The 16,568-nt window shown below is 45.0% G+C and overlaps 1 protein-coding gene and 1 long non-coding RNA gene across 7 annotated transcripts in view; one reads left to right on the top strand and one right to left on the bottom strand.

The window, feature by feature from the left end:
• The window catches only part of LOC126983547 (HCLS1-associated protein X-1-like), a 110,102-nt gene that overhangs the window by 24,681 nt on the left and 68,853 nt on the right, over positions 1–16,568 (bottom strand). For 2 of the 6 annotated variants that reach the window (XM_050836366.1, XM_050836325.1), the window contains one exon: positions 12,719–13,575. The exons of 2 other annotated variants lie outside the window; for them this stretch is intronic. In XM_050836366.1, coding sequence (XP_050692323.1) covers positions 13,520–13,575 — 56 coding nt within the window. In that variant the 3' untranslated portion in view covers positions 12,719–13,519. Of the gene's footprint in view, positions 1–9,093; positions 12,105–12,718; positions 13,576–16,568 lie in introns of those variants that run through there. 2 more of the 6 variants (XM_050836343.1, XM_050836334.1) reach the window with 2 other exon arrangements.
• LOC126983576 (uncharacterized) lies at positions 7,520–8,860 on the top strand. The gene is made up of 3 exons (XR_007735992.1): positions 7,520–8,063; positions 8,352–8,437; positions 8,724–8,860. It is a non-coding gene; the product is annotated as an uncharacterized LOC126983576 (long non-coding RNA).

Raw genomic sequence — 16,568 nt, 5'->3', positions numbered from 1 at the left:
AAAAAAAATAAATAAATAAATAAATAAATAAATAAATAAATAAAAAAAAACATTATGGAGTGCAGTTTCTCTGCAAGTTGCTCACAACATTATTTCAAGATCCACCCTGATATTCCATCCGGCCCCGTCACCTTTCTTACATCCAGCTTGTTCAAGCTCTCTTTGACCTCCTGCACCGTTAACTGTATCTCCTGCATAACCCTTCCTCTTTCCTGGCCCGGTGGTTGTACGAATTAGTCTTCCTTTGTGAAAACTTTTTGAAAGCTGTTGTTCATTACTTCTGCCATCTCTGCTGGGTCTTCATATTTAGTTCCATCCATTTTCAGTTTATCGATTGTTTCTCTATTCTTTAATTTGCCGTTCATCATCATCATCATTCATCATTTCATCGACGCCTGCTCCTAGGAGCTCCCACCAGGGGATGGCCACGGCAGAAGAGCTTCCAACTTTCTCTATCCAGACACTCCCTCCTTGCCTGCTCAAAGTTTCTCAAAGATCTTTCCCCCCTCTCCTTAACGTACTCTTGCACCCTATCCCTCCATTTCACTGGAGGTCGTCCCCTAGCATTCCCTCCCTCTATCTCACTCACATACACCCTTCTGGTCATCTTACTCTCCTCCATTCGCTCCATGTGGCCAAACCACTTTAACTTCTTCCACCACTCCACACTTCTTCCCTTCACCCCTGTGACACATTCCAAAATGCTCGTACACACTTTCATTACTCATTCCATCCATTCTACTCACACCACAAGCACTCCTCAAATAACTCATTTCCGCTGCCTGCACTCTAGACCTCTGACTTTCATTCCAGGCCCATGTTTCACTTGCACATGTGAGGGTTGGTACTATTACTGTATTTCTCAAATCCCTCTTTACCTCCATGCTCACACTTCTGCCATTCATGATTCGTCCCAAAGACCCTACCACCCTTCTTCCTTACAATGCCCGTTCACATGTCTATAAAATAATTTAGGTTGGTCTTTGCACTTGTCTATTATATCTTTTTCATATTTTTGTTTTTCTTCTCTTCTAATCTTTGTATATTCATTCCTTGCTTGTTTGAAATTGTTCCACGAGTTGATTCTTCTTCGTCTCCTCCATCCCTTCCAGGCCTCCTCCTTTCTCTTTCTAGCTGCCTCGCATCTTTTGTTAAACCACTCCTTTTTACCAACATCCTTTTTGGTTACCTTAGGGACATATCTATTCTCAGCTTCTTTGTACAGCTTTAAAAACTCCTCCCACTTGTCTTGGGTACTTTTGGCTTTGTACAGCCCACTCCAATTTGCATTTTCAAAAAAAGTTCTCATATTAACAAAGTCTGCCTTAGAGTAGTTACCTCTCCCTATTTTGTGATCCTCTTTTCGGTCAATCGTTCTCTTTTCTTTTACTTCAAATTCCACAATCGCATGATCACTCTTTGCTATTGGGCAATCTATTTTAATATTTTCTATTACTTCCGGTTCCTTGCTAAAAACCAGGTCAAGTCTTGATGCCTCGCCTTCTTTCCCAAATCTAGTATGTTCTTTAATCCATTGAGTCAGCACATGTTCCATTGCCAGTTGCAGGAGTCTTCCTCCCCACGACTCTTCTGTTCCCTGCGTCTGCCAATCCTCCCATTCTACCTCCTTGCAATCAAAATCACCCATTAAAATTATTCTCTCACCCTCTCTCAACATTCCATCCAGGCAATTCACTATGTCTTGTATCATTTGTTCATATTCTCGGGCCTTCCATGCATTGGTTCTTGGTGGCACATACCCTACTACATACTGCCTCCTTCTTCCTTCAGCACCCACAATTTTCACTTTCAGTACCTCTGCCAAGTCTTCACCCTCAATCACCTCTTCCACCCTAGTGCCTTTCCTTACCATCAACATCACACCTCCTCCCTGTTTTCTCTTTCTGTCTCCTCCATATACTGTATGCACCTTCTCCAATCCCCACCACCTCAACTGAATCACATAACTTAGTTTCCGTCAGCCCCACAATATCAGGTTCTCTGTCTCTCAAATAGTCGTTAAACTCTATCCATGATGACACTATTCCATTGATATTCGTATAAGACACTTTCCATCCTTCCTCCTTTCCTGTTAGACTTTTTCTCTCCTTCCTCTCATCACCATGAACCACTTCTTCTTTAATGGGTCCTCTTTCTTGCCTCCCTTAAAAATCAGTACTATGTTTGCTCTCTTCCAACCTTGTGGTACCTTTCCTTCAGTCAGGGAGGCACTCATTATGGAGTGCAGTTTCTCTGCAAGCTGCTCGCTACATTCTTTCAAGATCCACCCTGATACTCCATCCGGCCCAGTCGCCTTTCTTACATCCAGCTTGTTCAAACTATCCTTGACCTTGACCTCCTGGTGTGTGTGTGTGTGTGTGTGTGTGTGTGAGTGTGAGTGTGCGTGCATGCGTGCGTGCGTGCTTGCGTGTGTGTGTGTGTGTGTGTGTGTGTGTCACTGTATATTGCACTGAGGCTTCATGAGCCCAACACAGGCATCACCATTATGTATATTTATAAGCAATCATCTGGGGCTCAGGAATGGACTGATCCACCATTTCACATTAATTCTTATGGAAAAAATAGTTTTGGTTTTCAAATAAATCAATGTATGAACAATTTCTAGGACCTAATTAAGTTCGAGAACCAAGGTTCCAATATATATTATGAATAACTTTGGGAAAATGATAATAGTCTGTATTTCTATACATGGTTGTGCCCTAATGTTTTATATATCTATACAAGGTTGTGCCTTAGTTTTGTCAGTCACAGACAGGGGTGCCACTAGGGATTTTGTGCCCCATGAAAAGAATCTTTGCAGGGCCCCCTGGCGTACACATGCTGTTCCTGTTCTGGGCCCCTCTCATTCATGGGCCCCAAGAATCCTTCTTCTTTTTCCCCCTTATCGGCGCCCCTGGTCACAGACATAGCAGCCACACGGCCAGCTGGCTTCACTGAGCTGAGTTGTCACACCTGTGAGGACATCTCCACCTATTCCATTATACTCCATGGAAGTAATAGCAAAGGGCAGTTGCTATACATGGTTTTAGTAACTTTAGACAAAGAAATAAAGTTCACTAAAATGCATCTATATTACAGAACTAAAGTATCACCTGGCATTATATAACACATGTTTATAAATAGTCTATTGAGTACTCTAAGAACCAGAAGTCTGGCAGACAGCAGAGGTGGGCAAGTGCAGTACTTAGTGCGGTAGTACCGCACCACAAAAAAAATACCGCACTACCGCAGACCACACTAATAAATCCTGCGGTACTTTTTGCAGTACTTAGAAAACTATCAAAGACATTTGGGCCCGTACCAAGAGTCGTGAAGGTCGAGCCGCGTACCTTCCCTTCAACAATGTAGACACGGCCTCAGACCATGCCTTCAATCCTTACCACAAGTCACTCGGGAAGGTAAATGCACATACACACACTGCAACCTTCTTTTCACCTACCAGATCTAATGCATGCACACACATACAAACACACAGTGCTATTCATGGAGGTATAATACCTCCATGGTGCTATTACAGCCATAATACTGTCCGTTTCACTCCGTCTGTCTACTCATGAACGTAGATGTGGCACCTGCACATTGTGAGTTTGTGATTGTGTGTAGATCACTTGAATGTTTGTGTATACAAAAAATCCTCAAACCACTGTATATGAACTGCAAACAGAAGATTTGCATCGATAATATACCATACAAGGACACGAAGAAAAAACTTTGTGTATCAAACAGTATAGTTTGATCATACTTGAACGATCTATAGCCTTTCAGATACTCGTATTTCATCCATTAAGGGATATAAAGTGACATACAACTCTGCAAGTGTCTATACATAAGAAATTTTGATGTTGCATGTATAAATAACAAGGGTAGCCTAATATTCAAATAGCCTAGCATCGCATTCAACAGTTACTATTTATTATTTCATGTTTTTTTTCATTATTAATCATTATTTACATGCAGTAAATTATTAAGATACCCTTTGTTTGCACTTTCAGAGCCAGATGTCTTAACTGAAATGAGAAAGAATTTAAAAAAACATAGATCGTTGGAGAATGTGAGCCATGAAGGTTCCCGCCTGCTGGCTGGTTCCTCTGTGCTTTGAAGGCATGTGCTGTTGTTGTAAACAAGACAAACATATTCACTGCAACTATAATATATGACTTTCCAATTAGGAAAAATATTTTCTCAGGTTGTTTTAACTCAACCGCAACTATTTGTCACGCCAAATTTGGAAAATATACATATTTTTCCTCGAAAGTATGAGGGAAGACCCCGTGTCTTCCCTCATACCTTCGAGGAAAAATATGTATATTTTCCAAATTTGGCGTGGCAAATAGTTGCGGTTCAGTTAAAACAACCTGACCTTGCCTTCCCTTCGTCTCTCCCACAGACCTTCGTTCCAAAAATGCTAGTGACTATAGGTACGCACCATCCTTCCCTTCGATCTTCGTCGCTAAACCTACGTGACTCTTGGTACGGGCCTTGCAGTGCGGCGTGCTCACAGATTTTTTTTTTTTTTTTTTTTTTTTTTTTTACAGTGAATCGGACTCAATCAATCGATCGGTCTCAGTCATCAGAGTCAGTGATTCAATCATTCTGACTTTTCAGTTATTGTTCAAAATTAAATACTAAATAAATAACTCGGAGTAAATCTGTTCGTCACTCAACCCAAGGCGGCGCGCCATGACTGCCTCTGATGATGACTGTACATGGCAGTGTACAACAGTACAAGCAAGCACTAACATGATCGCCGCTCAATCTCATGTCCTGTACAAATTTTTCTTTGATGCATAACATAGACCATAGTACATACCATATCTGATTTTTAACTTCATTGTAACTTCCCTATTTTATCGTTCTCTCTCTCTCTCTCTCTCTCTCTCTCTCTCTCTCTCTCTCTCTCTCTCTCTCTCTCTCCAATGTAGCCAAGATCAATGTTGTTTGATTATAATAATAATAATAATAATAATAATAATAATAATTTATCATTATTATTATTATTATTATTATAATTATCTCCTCATTGAAATTTCCACGTGGTTTCTTTGCTGAGGCCTGAGACGCCAGTGCTTGGAGCTTTCCCACGGTCGAGGTCTCGCTATTACCAGTTGCAGTTGATGTGTTTTCTTAATATGTTGGACAGTTTGAATAATGTTTCACTGTTCCCATCATGACTTTCCTATATTAGTAATTTTTCGTTTTCGCTCAAATGCTGGAGAATTCCTCCCCTTCCTACCCTCCTCCCCTTCTCCTTCTCTCCCCCATATCCTCCCTATCATTCCTCCCTGGCTACTGCAGCTGCCGCACCACCCTTCCTTCCTTCCTTCCTTCCCACCCCCCACTTCCTCCTCTCTCACATGACGCTGATCTTCTCCTCCCTCCTGTCCCCTCCCTCCTTCCTCGGAAAGTTGCATTCCCTTCCCTTCCCCTCCTCCCCTACCCGTCCTCTACTCCCTTACCTCCTTCTCTCCCTCCCCCAGTCCTCCTTAATTTTTTTTTGTATCTCACAAGTTATTAGTTAGTCAATGGATAGCCAGGATAGGCACTTAAGTATTTTTTTTATACTGACTAGCGACTACCGCTACCGCAATACCGCACACCGCGTACCGCGCTGGGAAAGAAAAAAAAATGGGACCGCACTACTGATTTTTCAGTACCACGCCCACCTCTGGCAGACGGTTGAGGCACCATGACCATGCACCAAGGCTGTGGAGTCACAATCAAGAGTCGCTGGAATCAGCTACTTTTGGCCGGAGTCGGTAAAAATATCTCCAACTCCGACGCCTTTATATAATCAATTCTTGTATAAAGTACTTGGATGCACTGCTAGAACTGTGTTGCCTTTTTATGGGAAATTTATGCAAATTTGTGAGGCACAATTTGTGGGAGGTCTTATGAGAAGACATTTAAAAAAAATCATTTAATATTGTTTTTAGTGGAAATGTAGATTATTAATCTATATGTTTATGAAATTAGTTACTAGACGATGTCACAAAAGACAACATGTGCCGTACCAGGTGAGTCTGATTCCTGTAATATACTCGTGTGCACCTCCACTCTCATCTCAGCACTGAATCTGTGCTTGGCTGCTAAGAGCTCAGCATGGGGTTGCCAGGTCTGTCCTTCTAAGGGCAGCCTGTCCTTTATAAAATCTGGATATCCTACTCATGCTAAAAAAAAAAAAAATAAATAAATAAAGTCAGGCTGAATCTGTAGTCGTAGTGTGACTCATAGTGCACTGTGAACAGACCGAGTGTAGCTAATGTAGTGCAGTGTGGCACGACGTGGGTGTTGTATGCTGTGGCTGGGTGGTGTGTGGTGTGGTGTGGATGGGTGCTATGGTGTGTAGTGTGGCTAGGTGTGGTGCGGCTAGGTATGATGTGTGATGAGGTGCGACTGGATATGATGTGTGAGATAGTGCTGCTGGATGTGAGGTGAGGTGTGGCCGGTTCTGGTGTGAGAAATGTTGTGAGTGGGTGTGGTGTAAGGCATGTTGTGAGTGAGTATGATGTGTGGTGTGGCTGGGTGTGATGTGTAGTGTGGCTGGGTGTGATGTATGGTGTGGTGTGGCTGGGCCTGATGTATGGTGTGACTGAGTGTGGCATTGCTTGGTGTGATATGTGATGTAGTGAGGCTGGGTGAGATATATTGTGATGTGACAGTGATGTGATATGGTGTGGCTGGATGTGATGTGTGGGTTGGCGTGGCTGCATGTCATGTGTCTGAATGTGACATGTGGTTTGGGGTTGCTGGGTATGATGTGTGGAGTGGTGTGGCTAGGCATGGTGTGGTGTGGCTGGGTGTGGTGATGTGGTGTATAGTGTGGCTGGGTGTGGTGTGGTGTATAGTGTGTTTAGGCATGGTGTGATGTGGTGTATAGTGTGGCTGGGTGTGGTGTGGTGTATAGTGTGTTTAGGCATGGTGTGATGTGGTGTATAGTGTGGCTGGGTGTGGTGTGGTGTATAGTGTGGCTGGGTGTGGTGTGGTGCATAGTGTGGCTGGGTGTGGTGTGGTGCATAGTGTGGCTGGGTGTGGTGTATAGTGTGGCTGAGTGTGGTGTGGTGTATAGTGTGGCTGGGTGTGGTGTGATGTATAGTGTGTTTAGGCATGGTGTGATGTGGTGTATAGTGTGGCTGGGTGTGGTGTGGTGTATAGTGTGGCTGGGTGTGGTGTGGTGCATAGTGTGGCTGGGTGTGGTGTGGTGCATAGTGTGGCTGGGTGTGGTGTGGTGTATAATGTGTTTAGGCATGGTGTGATGTGGTGTATAGTGTGGCTGGGTGTGGTGTGGTGCATAGTGTGGCTGGGTGTGGTGTGGTGTATAATGTGTTTAGGCATGGTGTGATGTGGTGTATAGTGGCTGGGTGTGGTGTGGTGTGGTGCATAGTGTGGCTGGGTGTGGTGTGGTGTATAGTGTGGGTGTGGTGTGGTGCATAGTGTGGGTGTGGTGGTATGTGGCTGGGTGTGGTGTGGTGTAGTGTATAGTGTGGCTGGGTGTGGTGTGATGTGGTGTATAGTGTGGCTGGGTGTGGTGTGGTGTGATGTGGTGTATAGTGTGGCTGGGTGTGGTGTGGTGTATAGTGTGGCTGGGTGTGGTGTGGTGTATAGTGTGGCTGGGTGTGGTGTGATGTGGTGTATAGTGTGGCTGGGTGTGGTGTGGTGTGATGTGGTGTATAGTGTGGCTGGTTGTGGTGTGATGTGGTGTATAGTGTGGCTGGGTGTGGTGTGGTGTATAGTGTGGCTAGGCATGGTGTGATGTGGTGTATAGTGTGGCTGGGCGTGGTGTGATGTGGTGTATAGTGTGGCTGGGTGTGGTGTATAGTGTGGTTGGGTGTGGTGTGGTGTGGTGTACAGTGGTGTGATGTGGTGTATAGTGTGGCTGGGTATGGTGTGGTGAGATGTAGTGTATAGTGTGGCTGGCTGTGGTGTGGTGAGATGTAGTGTATATTGTGGCTGGGTGTGGTGTATAGTGTGGCTAGGCATGGTGTGATGTGGTGTATAGTGTGGCTGGGTGTAGTGTGGTGTGATGTGGTGTATAGTGTGGCTGGGTGTGGTGTGGTGTATAGTGTGGCTGGGTGTGGTGTGGTGTATGGTGTGGCTGGGTGTGGTGTGATGTGGTGTGCTGTGGTGTGGTGTGTATGTGGGTGTGGTGTGGTGTATAGTGTGTATAGTGTGGTGTGGTGGTGTATAGTGTATGGTGTGGTGTGATGTGGTATAGTATGGCTGGGTGTGTGCTGGGTGTGGTGTGTGATGTGGTGTATAGTATGGCTGGGTGTGGTGTGGTGTATAGTGTGGCTGGGTGTGGTGTGGTGTGATGTGGTGTATAATGTGGCTAGGTGTGGTGTGGTGTATAGTGTGGCTTGGCATGGTGTGATGTGGTGTATAGTGTGGCTGGGTGTGGTGTGGTGTATAGTGTGGCTGGGTGTGGTGTGGTGTGGTGTATAGTGTGGCTGGGTGTAGTGTGATGTAGTGTATAGTGTGGCTGGGTGTGGTGTGGTGTATAGTGTGGCTAGGCATGGTGTGGTGTGGTGTATAGTGTGGCTGGGTGTGGTGTGGTGTGAAGAGGTGTATAATGTGGCTAGGTGTGGTGTGGTGAATAGTGTGGCTGGGTGTGGTGTGGTGCATAGTGTATTGGGTGTGGTGTGGTGTGTGTAGTGTGATGTAGTGTATAGTGTGGCTGGGTGTGGTGTGGTGTATAGTGTGGCTAGGCATGGTGTGATGTGGTGTATAGTGTGGCTGGGTGTGGTGTGATATGGTGTATAGTGTGGCTGGGTGTGGTGTGGTGTATAGTGTGGCTAGGCATGGTGTGATGTGGTGTATAGTGTGGCTGGGTGTGGTGTATTGTGTGGCTGGGTGTGGTGTGGTGTGGTGTATTGTGTGGCTGGGTGTGGTGTATAGTGTGGCTAGGCATGGTGTGGTGTGGTGTATAGTGTGGCTGGGTGTGGTGTGGTGTGGTGTATAGTGTGGCTGGGTGTGGTGTGGTGTATAGTGTGGCTAGGCATGGTGTGATGTGGTGTATAGTGTGGCTGGGTGTGGTGTGATGTGGTGTATAGTGTGGCTGGGTGTGGTGTGGTGTGGTGTATAGTATGGCTGGGTGTGGTGTGGTGTGATGTGGTGTATAGTGTGGCTAGGCATGGTGTGATGTGGTGTATAGTGTGGCTAGGCATGGTGTGATGTGGTGTAGTGTGGCTAGGCATGGTGTGATGTGGTTTATAGTGTGGCTGGGTGTGGTGTGGTGTATAGTGTGGCTGGGTGTGGTGTGGTGTATAGTGTGGCTGAGTGTGGTGTGGTGTATAGTGTGGCTAGGCATGGTGTGATGTGGTGTATAGTGTGGCTGAGTGTGGTGTGGTGTATAGTGTGGCTAGGCATGGTGTGATGTGGTGTATAGTGTGGCTGAGTGTGGTGTGGTGTGATGTGGTGTATAGTGTGTCTGGGTGTGGTGTGATGTGGTGTATAGTGTGGCTGGGTGTGGTGTATAGTGTGGCTGGGTGTGGTGTGATGTGGTGTATAGTGTGGCTGGGTATGGTGTATAGTGTGGCTGGGTGTGGTGTGGTGTATAGTGTGGCTGGGTGTGGTATGGTGTACAGTGTGGCTGGGTGTGGTATGGTGTAGTGTGGCTGGGTGTGGTGTGGTGTATACAGTACCCTCTCGAGTTTTGTGCTATCCTAGTTTCGCGATCCTCGAGTTTAGCGCTTAGTCCTAAATTCTTACCATCACGACTTTCGACTTTCGCGCATTACCACCATGAGTTTTGCGCTGATTTGACATGTACGGGTCACGTCTACCTACCGTCGGCATCATGCATGCTGCCATAACCCCATTCCTTGCGCGCGGTGCGGGCGCAACTATCCCCTCAGGCGCAGTCGGGCAGCCCAATGGGGGGTCTCTTTTAACCTCTGTATCTCAAAAACTATTCATCACAGCTACAAACCAAAAACAACATTGGAAAGAGGAGGTCCAGATCTATAGGAGTCGGTTATGTATGCCTCTCTTGCGAACGTACATGCACATTCAGGGAGAGTTGAATTTTAACACTTACGTCAGTGCGTGCGGGATGATCAGCCATATTGAGGGAACTGTGGACATCTTTCCTTCAGATTCTGGCAAGGGAGTATTGCCAACTGCAATATTTACAACTATTTGGTCAAAGAATCAGTCAGGTGATAGGTGAAGCTATGAAAAAATGCTGCTATATTGGGCAAGAACATCCACCAGTTACTCGTCTGTAGATTTGCCGCGCTGGGCTGATATGATTTTCCACCAAATTTAGTGAAGAACCCACTCAATTGGCAATCCTGTGTTGTGAGAATTAGTGTTGGAACAGTCTCATACGCGGGAGATTTGAGTGTGGGTGGAGCTCGCAGCGAGCGTTTAGCACCACCAACAAATACGCCTAACGCTCGCTGTGACCGTTTAGCAATGAAAGGGTTAAAAGGCGGTGTCCAACCATTGGGGCTATGGGCAACCGCGGTTACCCATATGCCCAACCGGGAGCGAGTTGTTGGTTGTCCTTATGAATGGAAAACGGTTGTGAGTACGAGTGTGGATACGTGGGTACTGAACGGCTGCATGTAAACAAACAAATGATGGCAGTGGCTGAGGAGTGAGGAGCAGTGGAAGATGGCCCACCAAGAGACTCGTAAAATGGACTGGCAGAGCTGCTTTGTTTACTACTTGATTGACAAGATAAGAGAACACCCCGTGCTGGGGAACCACAGTCCAAAAATCTTTTTATCAAGTCTATGAAAATTGTACATCTCCCGGTGTTGTTTTCCTTTTCTTCTTCTTCTTTTGACCTGTAATGCATGGCAGCGACGGTGAAAAGTAATAGCGAAAAATTGCAAAAGGGCATAGAAAAGCAAAATCAGGGGAAAAAAAGGACAGAAAAACACCTAAGTTTAGGGTGAAGTGTATAAGTGCGCACTGTTAAGTAACTAAGGGCCGCTTTCACAGTCACTTTGTTTTGATCATTATCAATGGCGGCGATCGCCGCTTAGTATTTCACGTGAAACTGGCCAATGGGGTAGTGGCGGCTGCAGACGAAGCAAGAGATGTTGAGAGTGTGTGGTAAGTGCGGGGCTAGGCTAACCCCGCAGCCGCCACTGCCCAATCGGCCAGTTTCACGTGGATATACCATAGCGGCGACCGCTGCCATTGGTAACGATCAAAACTAACAAAATGACTGTGAAAGCAGCCCTAAGTGCATGTTGTGAAGTATAAAAGTGTGGAGAAGGAGGACCTAAGAAGCGAAACAGCGTTACAGGTCAAAAGAAGAAGAAGAAGGTCCACTACACTGGCCGTGAAATATTTCCCCGATGAAATTAGTCATTCTGCTGTCCACCATGCATGCATGCTGTGAGAATACACAGCATTAAAAGTATTAATTTGCCTGGTTTTGTTCTAGTTTGTCTGCTTGTGATTTTTGTGTGCGGTGAGGGAAATATGGAAACAGTAAACAAGTTGAACCTCTCTGCGAGCTATTTTGCGGCAGCGGCAGCAGTTTACGTTCAATAGGCATTGAAAAGTCAATCATGATATCAGTGATTTCATGATTTTTAACAGAAAGAGTTAGCAGATTATTTCATAACACACAGAAAACAACCAGAAAAATAAAGGTTTGTCCAACTGTCCCACAGGCCACGGGTGACTGCGAGCGACCGCCCTTACTTTAGCAGATGACACCACGTGGATCACAAGCGTGTATTCAGAACTGCCAGCCAATTGTAAGGCAGCCGCCTTCAACTGCGTCTTGACCCGTAAAGGCCGATAGGTCCCATATGGGACTGCGTCACTGCAGGCCGACAGGTCCCTTATGGGACAGCTACTTTACGCGCGTATCAAAACTGTGCTATCATTGGTAACGCTGCTAATTTGGCTTGAGGAGTAGGCTTATGTCTACACTCTCGCCCCGGACCATCACCACCTCCCCCACACACCCTACCTCTGTCCCATAAACCGACCCCGGCAGCTGCTTCTGCACGTTCCCCTAAACGTCCAAGGGGGACCAAAAAGGCTGCAATGATGTCGGGAGATGATGCACGTGGGCCAGTTATGCGGGGGTCAAATGCAGGCGGCCTGTCCTCCTACGCCTGAAAAAAATCACACTGTGACTGCCCCACTGTCACAGAGGGTTCAAAAACAAACAAACAGGCCCATAATAGACCGGGAAAAGGCCCTGGGCGCACAGTGAACCGAGTCTGACACCTCAGCAGTCCAGCCCAGCTCGGAGGGTTGCACGCGCCACCACAATCTCCAACTACCGGCGATTATTCTGAAGCAACCAGGGGGAGCTAAGCAAAAATATTTCACACGCTGATGTATTTATATGTATACTAACAGCTAAAATTGCAACGGACCGAGTCTGGCACCTCAGCAGTCCAGCCCAGCTCAGATTGAGGGTTGCACGCGCCAACACAATCTCTAACTACCGGCGATTATTCTGAAGCAACCAGGGGGAGCTAAGCAAAAATATTTCACATGCTGATGTATTTATATGTATACTAACAGCTAAAATTGCTTCCAGGTCATTCTGCAAGAGTTGATTTTAAGACGATTAATGCGGCTGGGGGGGGGGGGGGGGTTATCGTCGGCCTTTACAGGTTAAAAACGAACTATTCTTTCTTCCCATTTTCTGCTTATTAACAAGGTACGTATTTTGAGATAACAAGGGAGTAAAGTCGAAAAAATTGTGATAACAAGGGAGTAAAGTCGGAAAAAGTCATTATTTTACACGGGTCGGAACCAATAAGCGCTTTTACATGGATTTCAATACCTCGAGTTTCGCGATCCTCGAGTTTAGCACCATACCTTCGGAATGAAACAAGCGCGAAACTCGAGAGGGTACTGTAGTGTGGCTGTATATGGTGTGGTATGATGTGGTTAAGAATGGTGTGTTATTTTGTGTGGGGACTGGGATGTAGTGTGGCTTTGTATGGTGTGGTTGGGTGTGATGCTTGACATGGTGTGGCTTGTTGTAGTATGTATGGTGTGACTGGGTATGATGTGCTGTGGTGTGGTGTAGCTGGATGTGATGTGGGGTGTGGCTGGATGTCATGTGTAAAGTGGTGGGATTGGGTGCGGTGTGGTGTGGTGTGGTTGGGTTTGATTTGCCTACTACATTACTGCAGAAGAGGGGGGGGGGAAGGGGGGGTGGAGTCGGAGTCGCACACTTAAAATTTCCTGGAGTCAGAATCAGAATTTCTTATATCCAACTCCACACCCTTGCCATACACCCCACCCCTATCTATCAATATCCTGCAACGTTCATCTATAATTCAATTTATATGATAGATCTTAATATATGATATTAAACCTCTCAATGATAACATACATATGCATTACTAACATGTTATGATAAGTAAGAAAATCCTCTTTTCTAAACTTTGCAAAGGAAAGTAACTGCTTGCTAAGAGTTATCACTTTCTATGTCGAAAAAGAAACTAAGCAAAGTCCTGGGGATGACTTGATGCATAATCTTGATGCATAATCTTGATGCATAATCTGACTATCGAGTGAAGAACCAGGAGAAGATAGATGGGTGGACTTGGTCTGCTGATCCTTCTGAAAAATACACAAAAAAGGAAATTAGTATAAATTGATTTGATATATATATATATATATATATATATATATATATATATATATATATATATATATATATATATATATATATATATATATATATATATATATATATATATATATATATATATATATGCAGTACCCTCTCGAGTTTCGCGCTTAGTCCTAAATTCTTAACATCACGACTTTCGCGTTGCTTTGACATGTATGGGTCACGTCTACCTACTGTCGGCGTCATGCGTGCTGCCTTAAAAGGTGGTGTCCAGCCATTGGGGCCATGGACAACCACGGTTGCCCGTATGCCCAACCAGGAGCGAGTTGTTGGTTGTCCTTATGAATGGAAAATGGTTGTGAGTACGAGCGTGGGTACGTGGGTACTGAACGGCTGCATGTAAACAAACAGACGACAGCAGTGGCTGAGGAGTGAGGAGCAGTGGAAGATGGCCCACCAAGAGATTCATAAAATGGACTGGCAGAGCTGCTTTGTTTACTACTTGATTGACAAGATAAGAGAACACCCCGTGCTGGGGAACCACAGTCCAAAAATCTTTTTATCAAGTCTATGAAAATTGTAGATCTCCTGATGTTGTTTTCCTTTTCTTCTTCTTCATCTTCTTTTGACCTGTAATGCATGGCAGCAATGGTGAAAAGTAATAGTGAAAAATAGCAAAAGGGCATAGAAAAGCAAAATCAGGGAAGGAAAGGACAGAAAAACACCTAAGTTTAGGGTGAAGTGTATAAGTGTGCACTGTTAAGTAACTAAGGGCCGCTTTCACAGTCACTTTGTGGCGGCGATCGCCGCTTAGTATTTCACGTGAAACTGGCCGATGGGGTAGTGGCGGCTGCAGACGAAGTGAGAGGTGTTGAGAGTGTCTGGTAAGTGCGGGGCTAGGCTAACCCCGCAGCCGCCACTACCCATCGGCCAGTTTCACGTGGAAATACTATAGCAGCGACCGCCGCCATTGGTAACGATCAAAACAAACAAAATGACTGTGAAAGCAGCCCTAAGTGCATGTTGTGAAGTATAAAAGTGTGGAGAAGGAGGACCTAAGAAGCGATACAAAGCGTTACAGGTCAAGAAGAAGAAGGTCCACTACACTGGCCGGTGTTGCAAGAAATATCTCCCAGATGAAATTAAGTCATTCTGCTGTCCACCACGCATGCGTGCTGTGGGAATACACAGCACTAAAAGTATTAATTTTGGTATATGTTCAGAGAGTTGCGCATCTCACTGTGGTACTTCTCACCCTAACCATGGGTTAGATCTCATTATTCTATGCATTTTGAACCCCATATATATGCATCGCGAATTGATAGAAACACTGCTATCGATTTTTTAAAAGTTAGTGGTTATTTTGCGAGCCGCGGTGTTGTGGGCCCCGGGGATGGGAGGGATAACGTATGACTCTCAATAATTTGGCCCACACTCGCCTGGTAAGTTTACATTAATTCTACGGTGTTCTACCAACTACTGTTGTACTTCTCTAGTTTTACAAAATAATTACGGCTACCACTGTTTACGCGCACCATGTTTGACTGCTCTAGCGACAGCTGCGGTGGCGGTGCAGCCGGTGTTGCGAGAAATACCTCCTCGCAGAAATAAGTCACATACACATGTGGGGGGGGTCCACCCCCCTCTGGTTAGAAGGGGGGTCGAAGGGGGCGAAGCCCCCCCGTTAGCTGTTAGGTCGTAAAGTTCAGTTGGGATAGTTTATATATGTTCCCCCACCCTAAACCCTCTGCGAGCTATTTTGCGGCGGCGGTGGCAGATGATGAAATTGCAATATGTCACTTTTTAGTAGTTTCCGAAGAAAAAAACTATCTCCAAATGAAAAAACACAATATTTTGGCCCGAAATAAATAGCCAGTGTATCAAATTTTGAGATGGGCAACTCTCTGAACATTTGAGTTTGTTCTAGCGGTGAGGGAAATAAGGAAACAGTAAGCAAGTTGAACCTCTCTGCCAGCTATTTCGCGGTGGCGGCAGCGGTTTACGTTCAATAGGCATTGAAAAATCAATCATGATATTAGTGATTTCATGATTTTTAACAGGAGTTAGCAGATTATTTCATAACACAGAAAACTACCAGAAAAATATAGGTTTGTCCAACTGTCCCACGGGCCACGGTTGACAACGAGCGACCGCCCTTACTTTAGCAGACGACATCATGTGGATCACAAGCGTGTATTCAGAGCTGCCAGCCAATTGTACGGCAGCCGCCTTCAACTGGGGCTTCAAAACAATCTGTTCTTACTTCCCATTTTCTGCCTATTACCAAGGTACGTATTTTGAGATAAAAAGGGAGTAAAGTCGAAAAAAATGTGACAACAATTAAGGGAGTAAAGTCGGAAAAAGTAATTATTTTCCACGGGTCGGAACCAATATGCGCTTTTACATGGATTTCAATACCTCGAGTTTCGCGATCCTCGAGTTTAGCGCCATACCTTTGGAATGAAGCAACCGTGAAACTCGAGAGGGTACTGTATATGTATGTATGTATGTATGTATATATATATATATATATATATATATATATATATATATATATATATATATATATAGATATATACCGTATATATATATATATATATATATATATATATATATATATATATATATATATATATATATATATATATATATATATATATATATATATATATATATATATATACACTCAACCTCGATTTGCCGGACCTCCATTTGCCGGATTCGATTTGCGGACAAGAGTCCGTGGGTTAAAAAAAAAAAAAAAGTTCGGGACAAGTCGATTTCAAACTACCGCGCCAGACAAAGTTCGCAAATCGGGCACTAGATGGCAGCGCGGGCGGACATACACGTCTAGTACTGGACTGTACACAAGTCTGCCGCGTCACACGAGTGTTGTGCTTACGTGCTTGTCGTGGATACACCTCTTCTTCACAACGATGCCACCCAAAAACAGGACAGTATAGGACAGCTATGCGAGGTG

The sequence above is a fragment of the Eriocheir sinensis genome, chromosome 5 (assembly GCF_024679095.1).
Source record: "Eriocheir sinensis breed Jianghai 21 chromosome 5, ASM2467909v1, whole genome shotgun sequence".
Lineage (NCBI taxonomy): Eukaryota > Metazoa > Arthropoda > Malacostraca > Decapoda > Varunidae > Eriocheir > Eriocheir sinensis.
The sequence above is the reverse complement of the archived record's forward strand: the minus strand, read 5'-3'. Positions and strand labels throughout refer to the sequence as shown.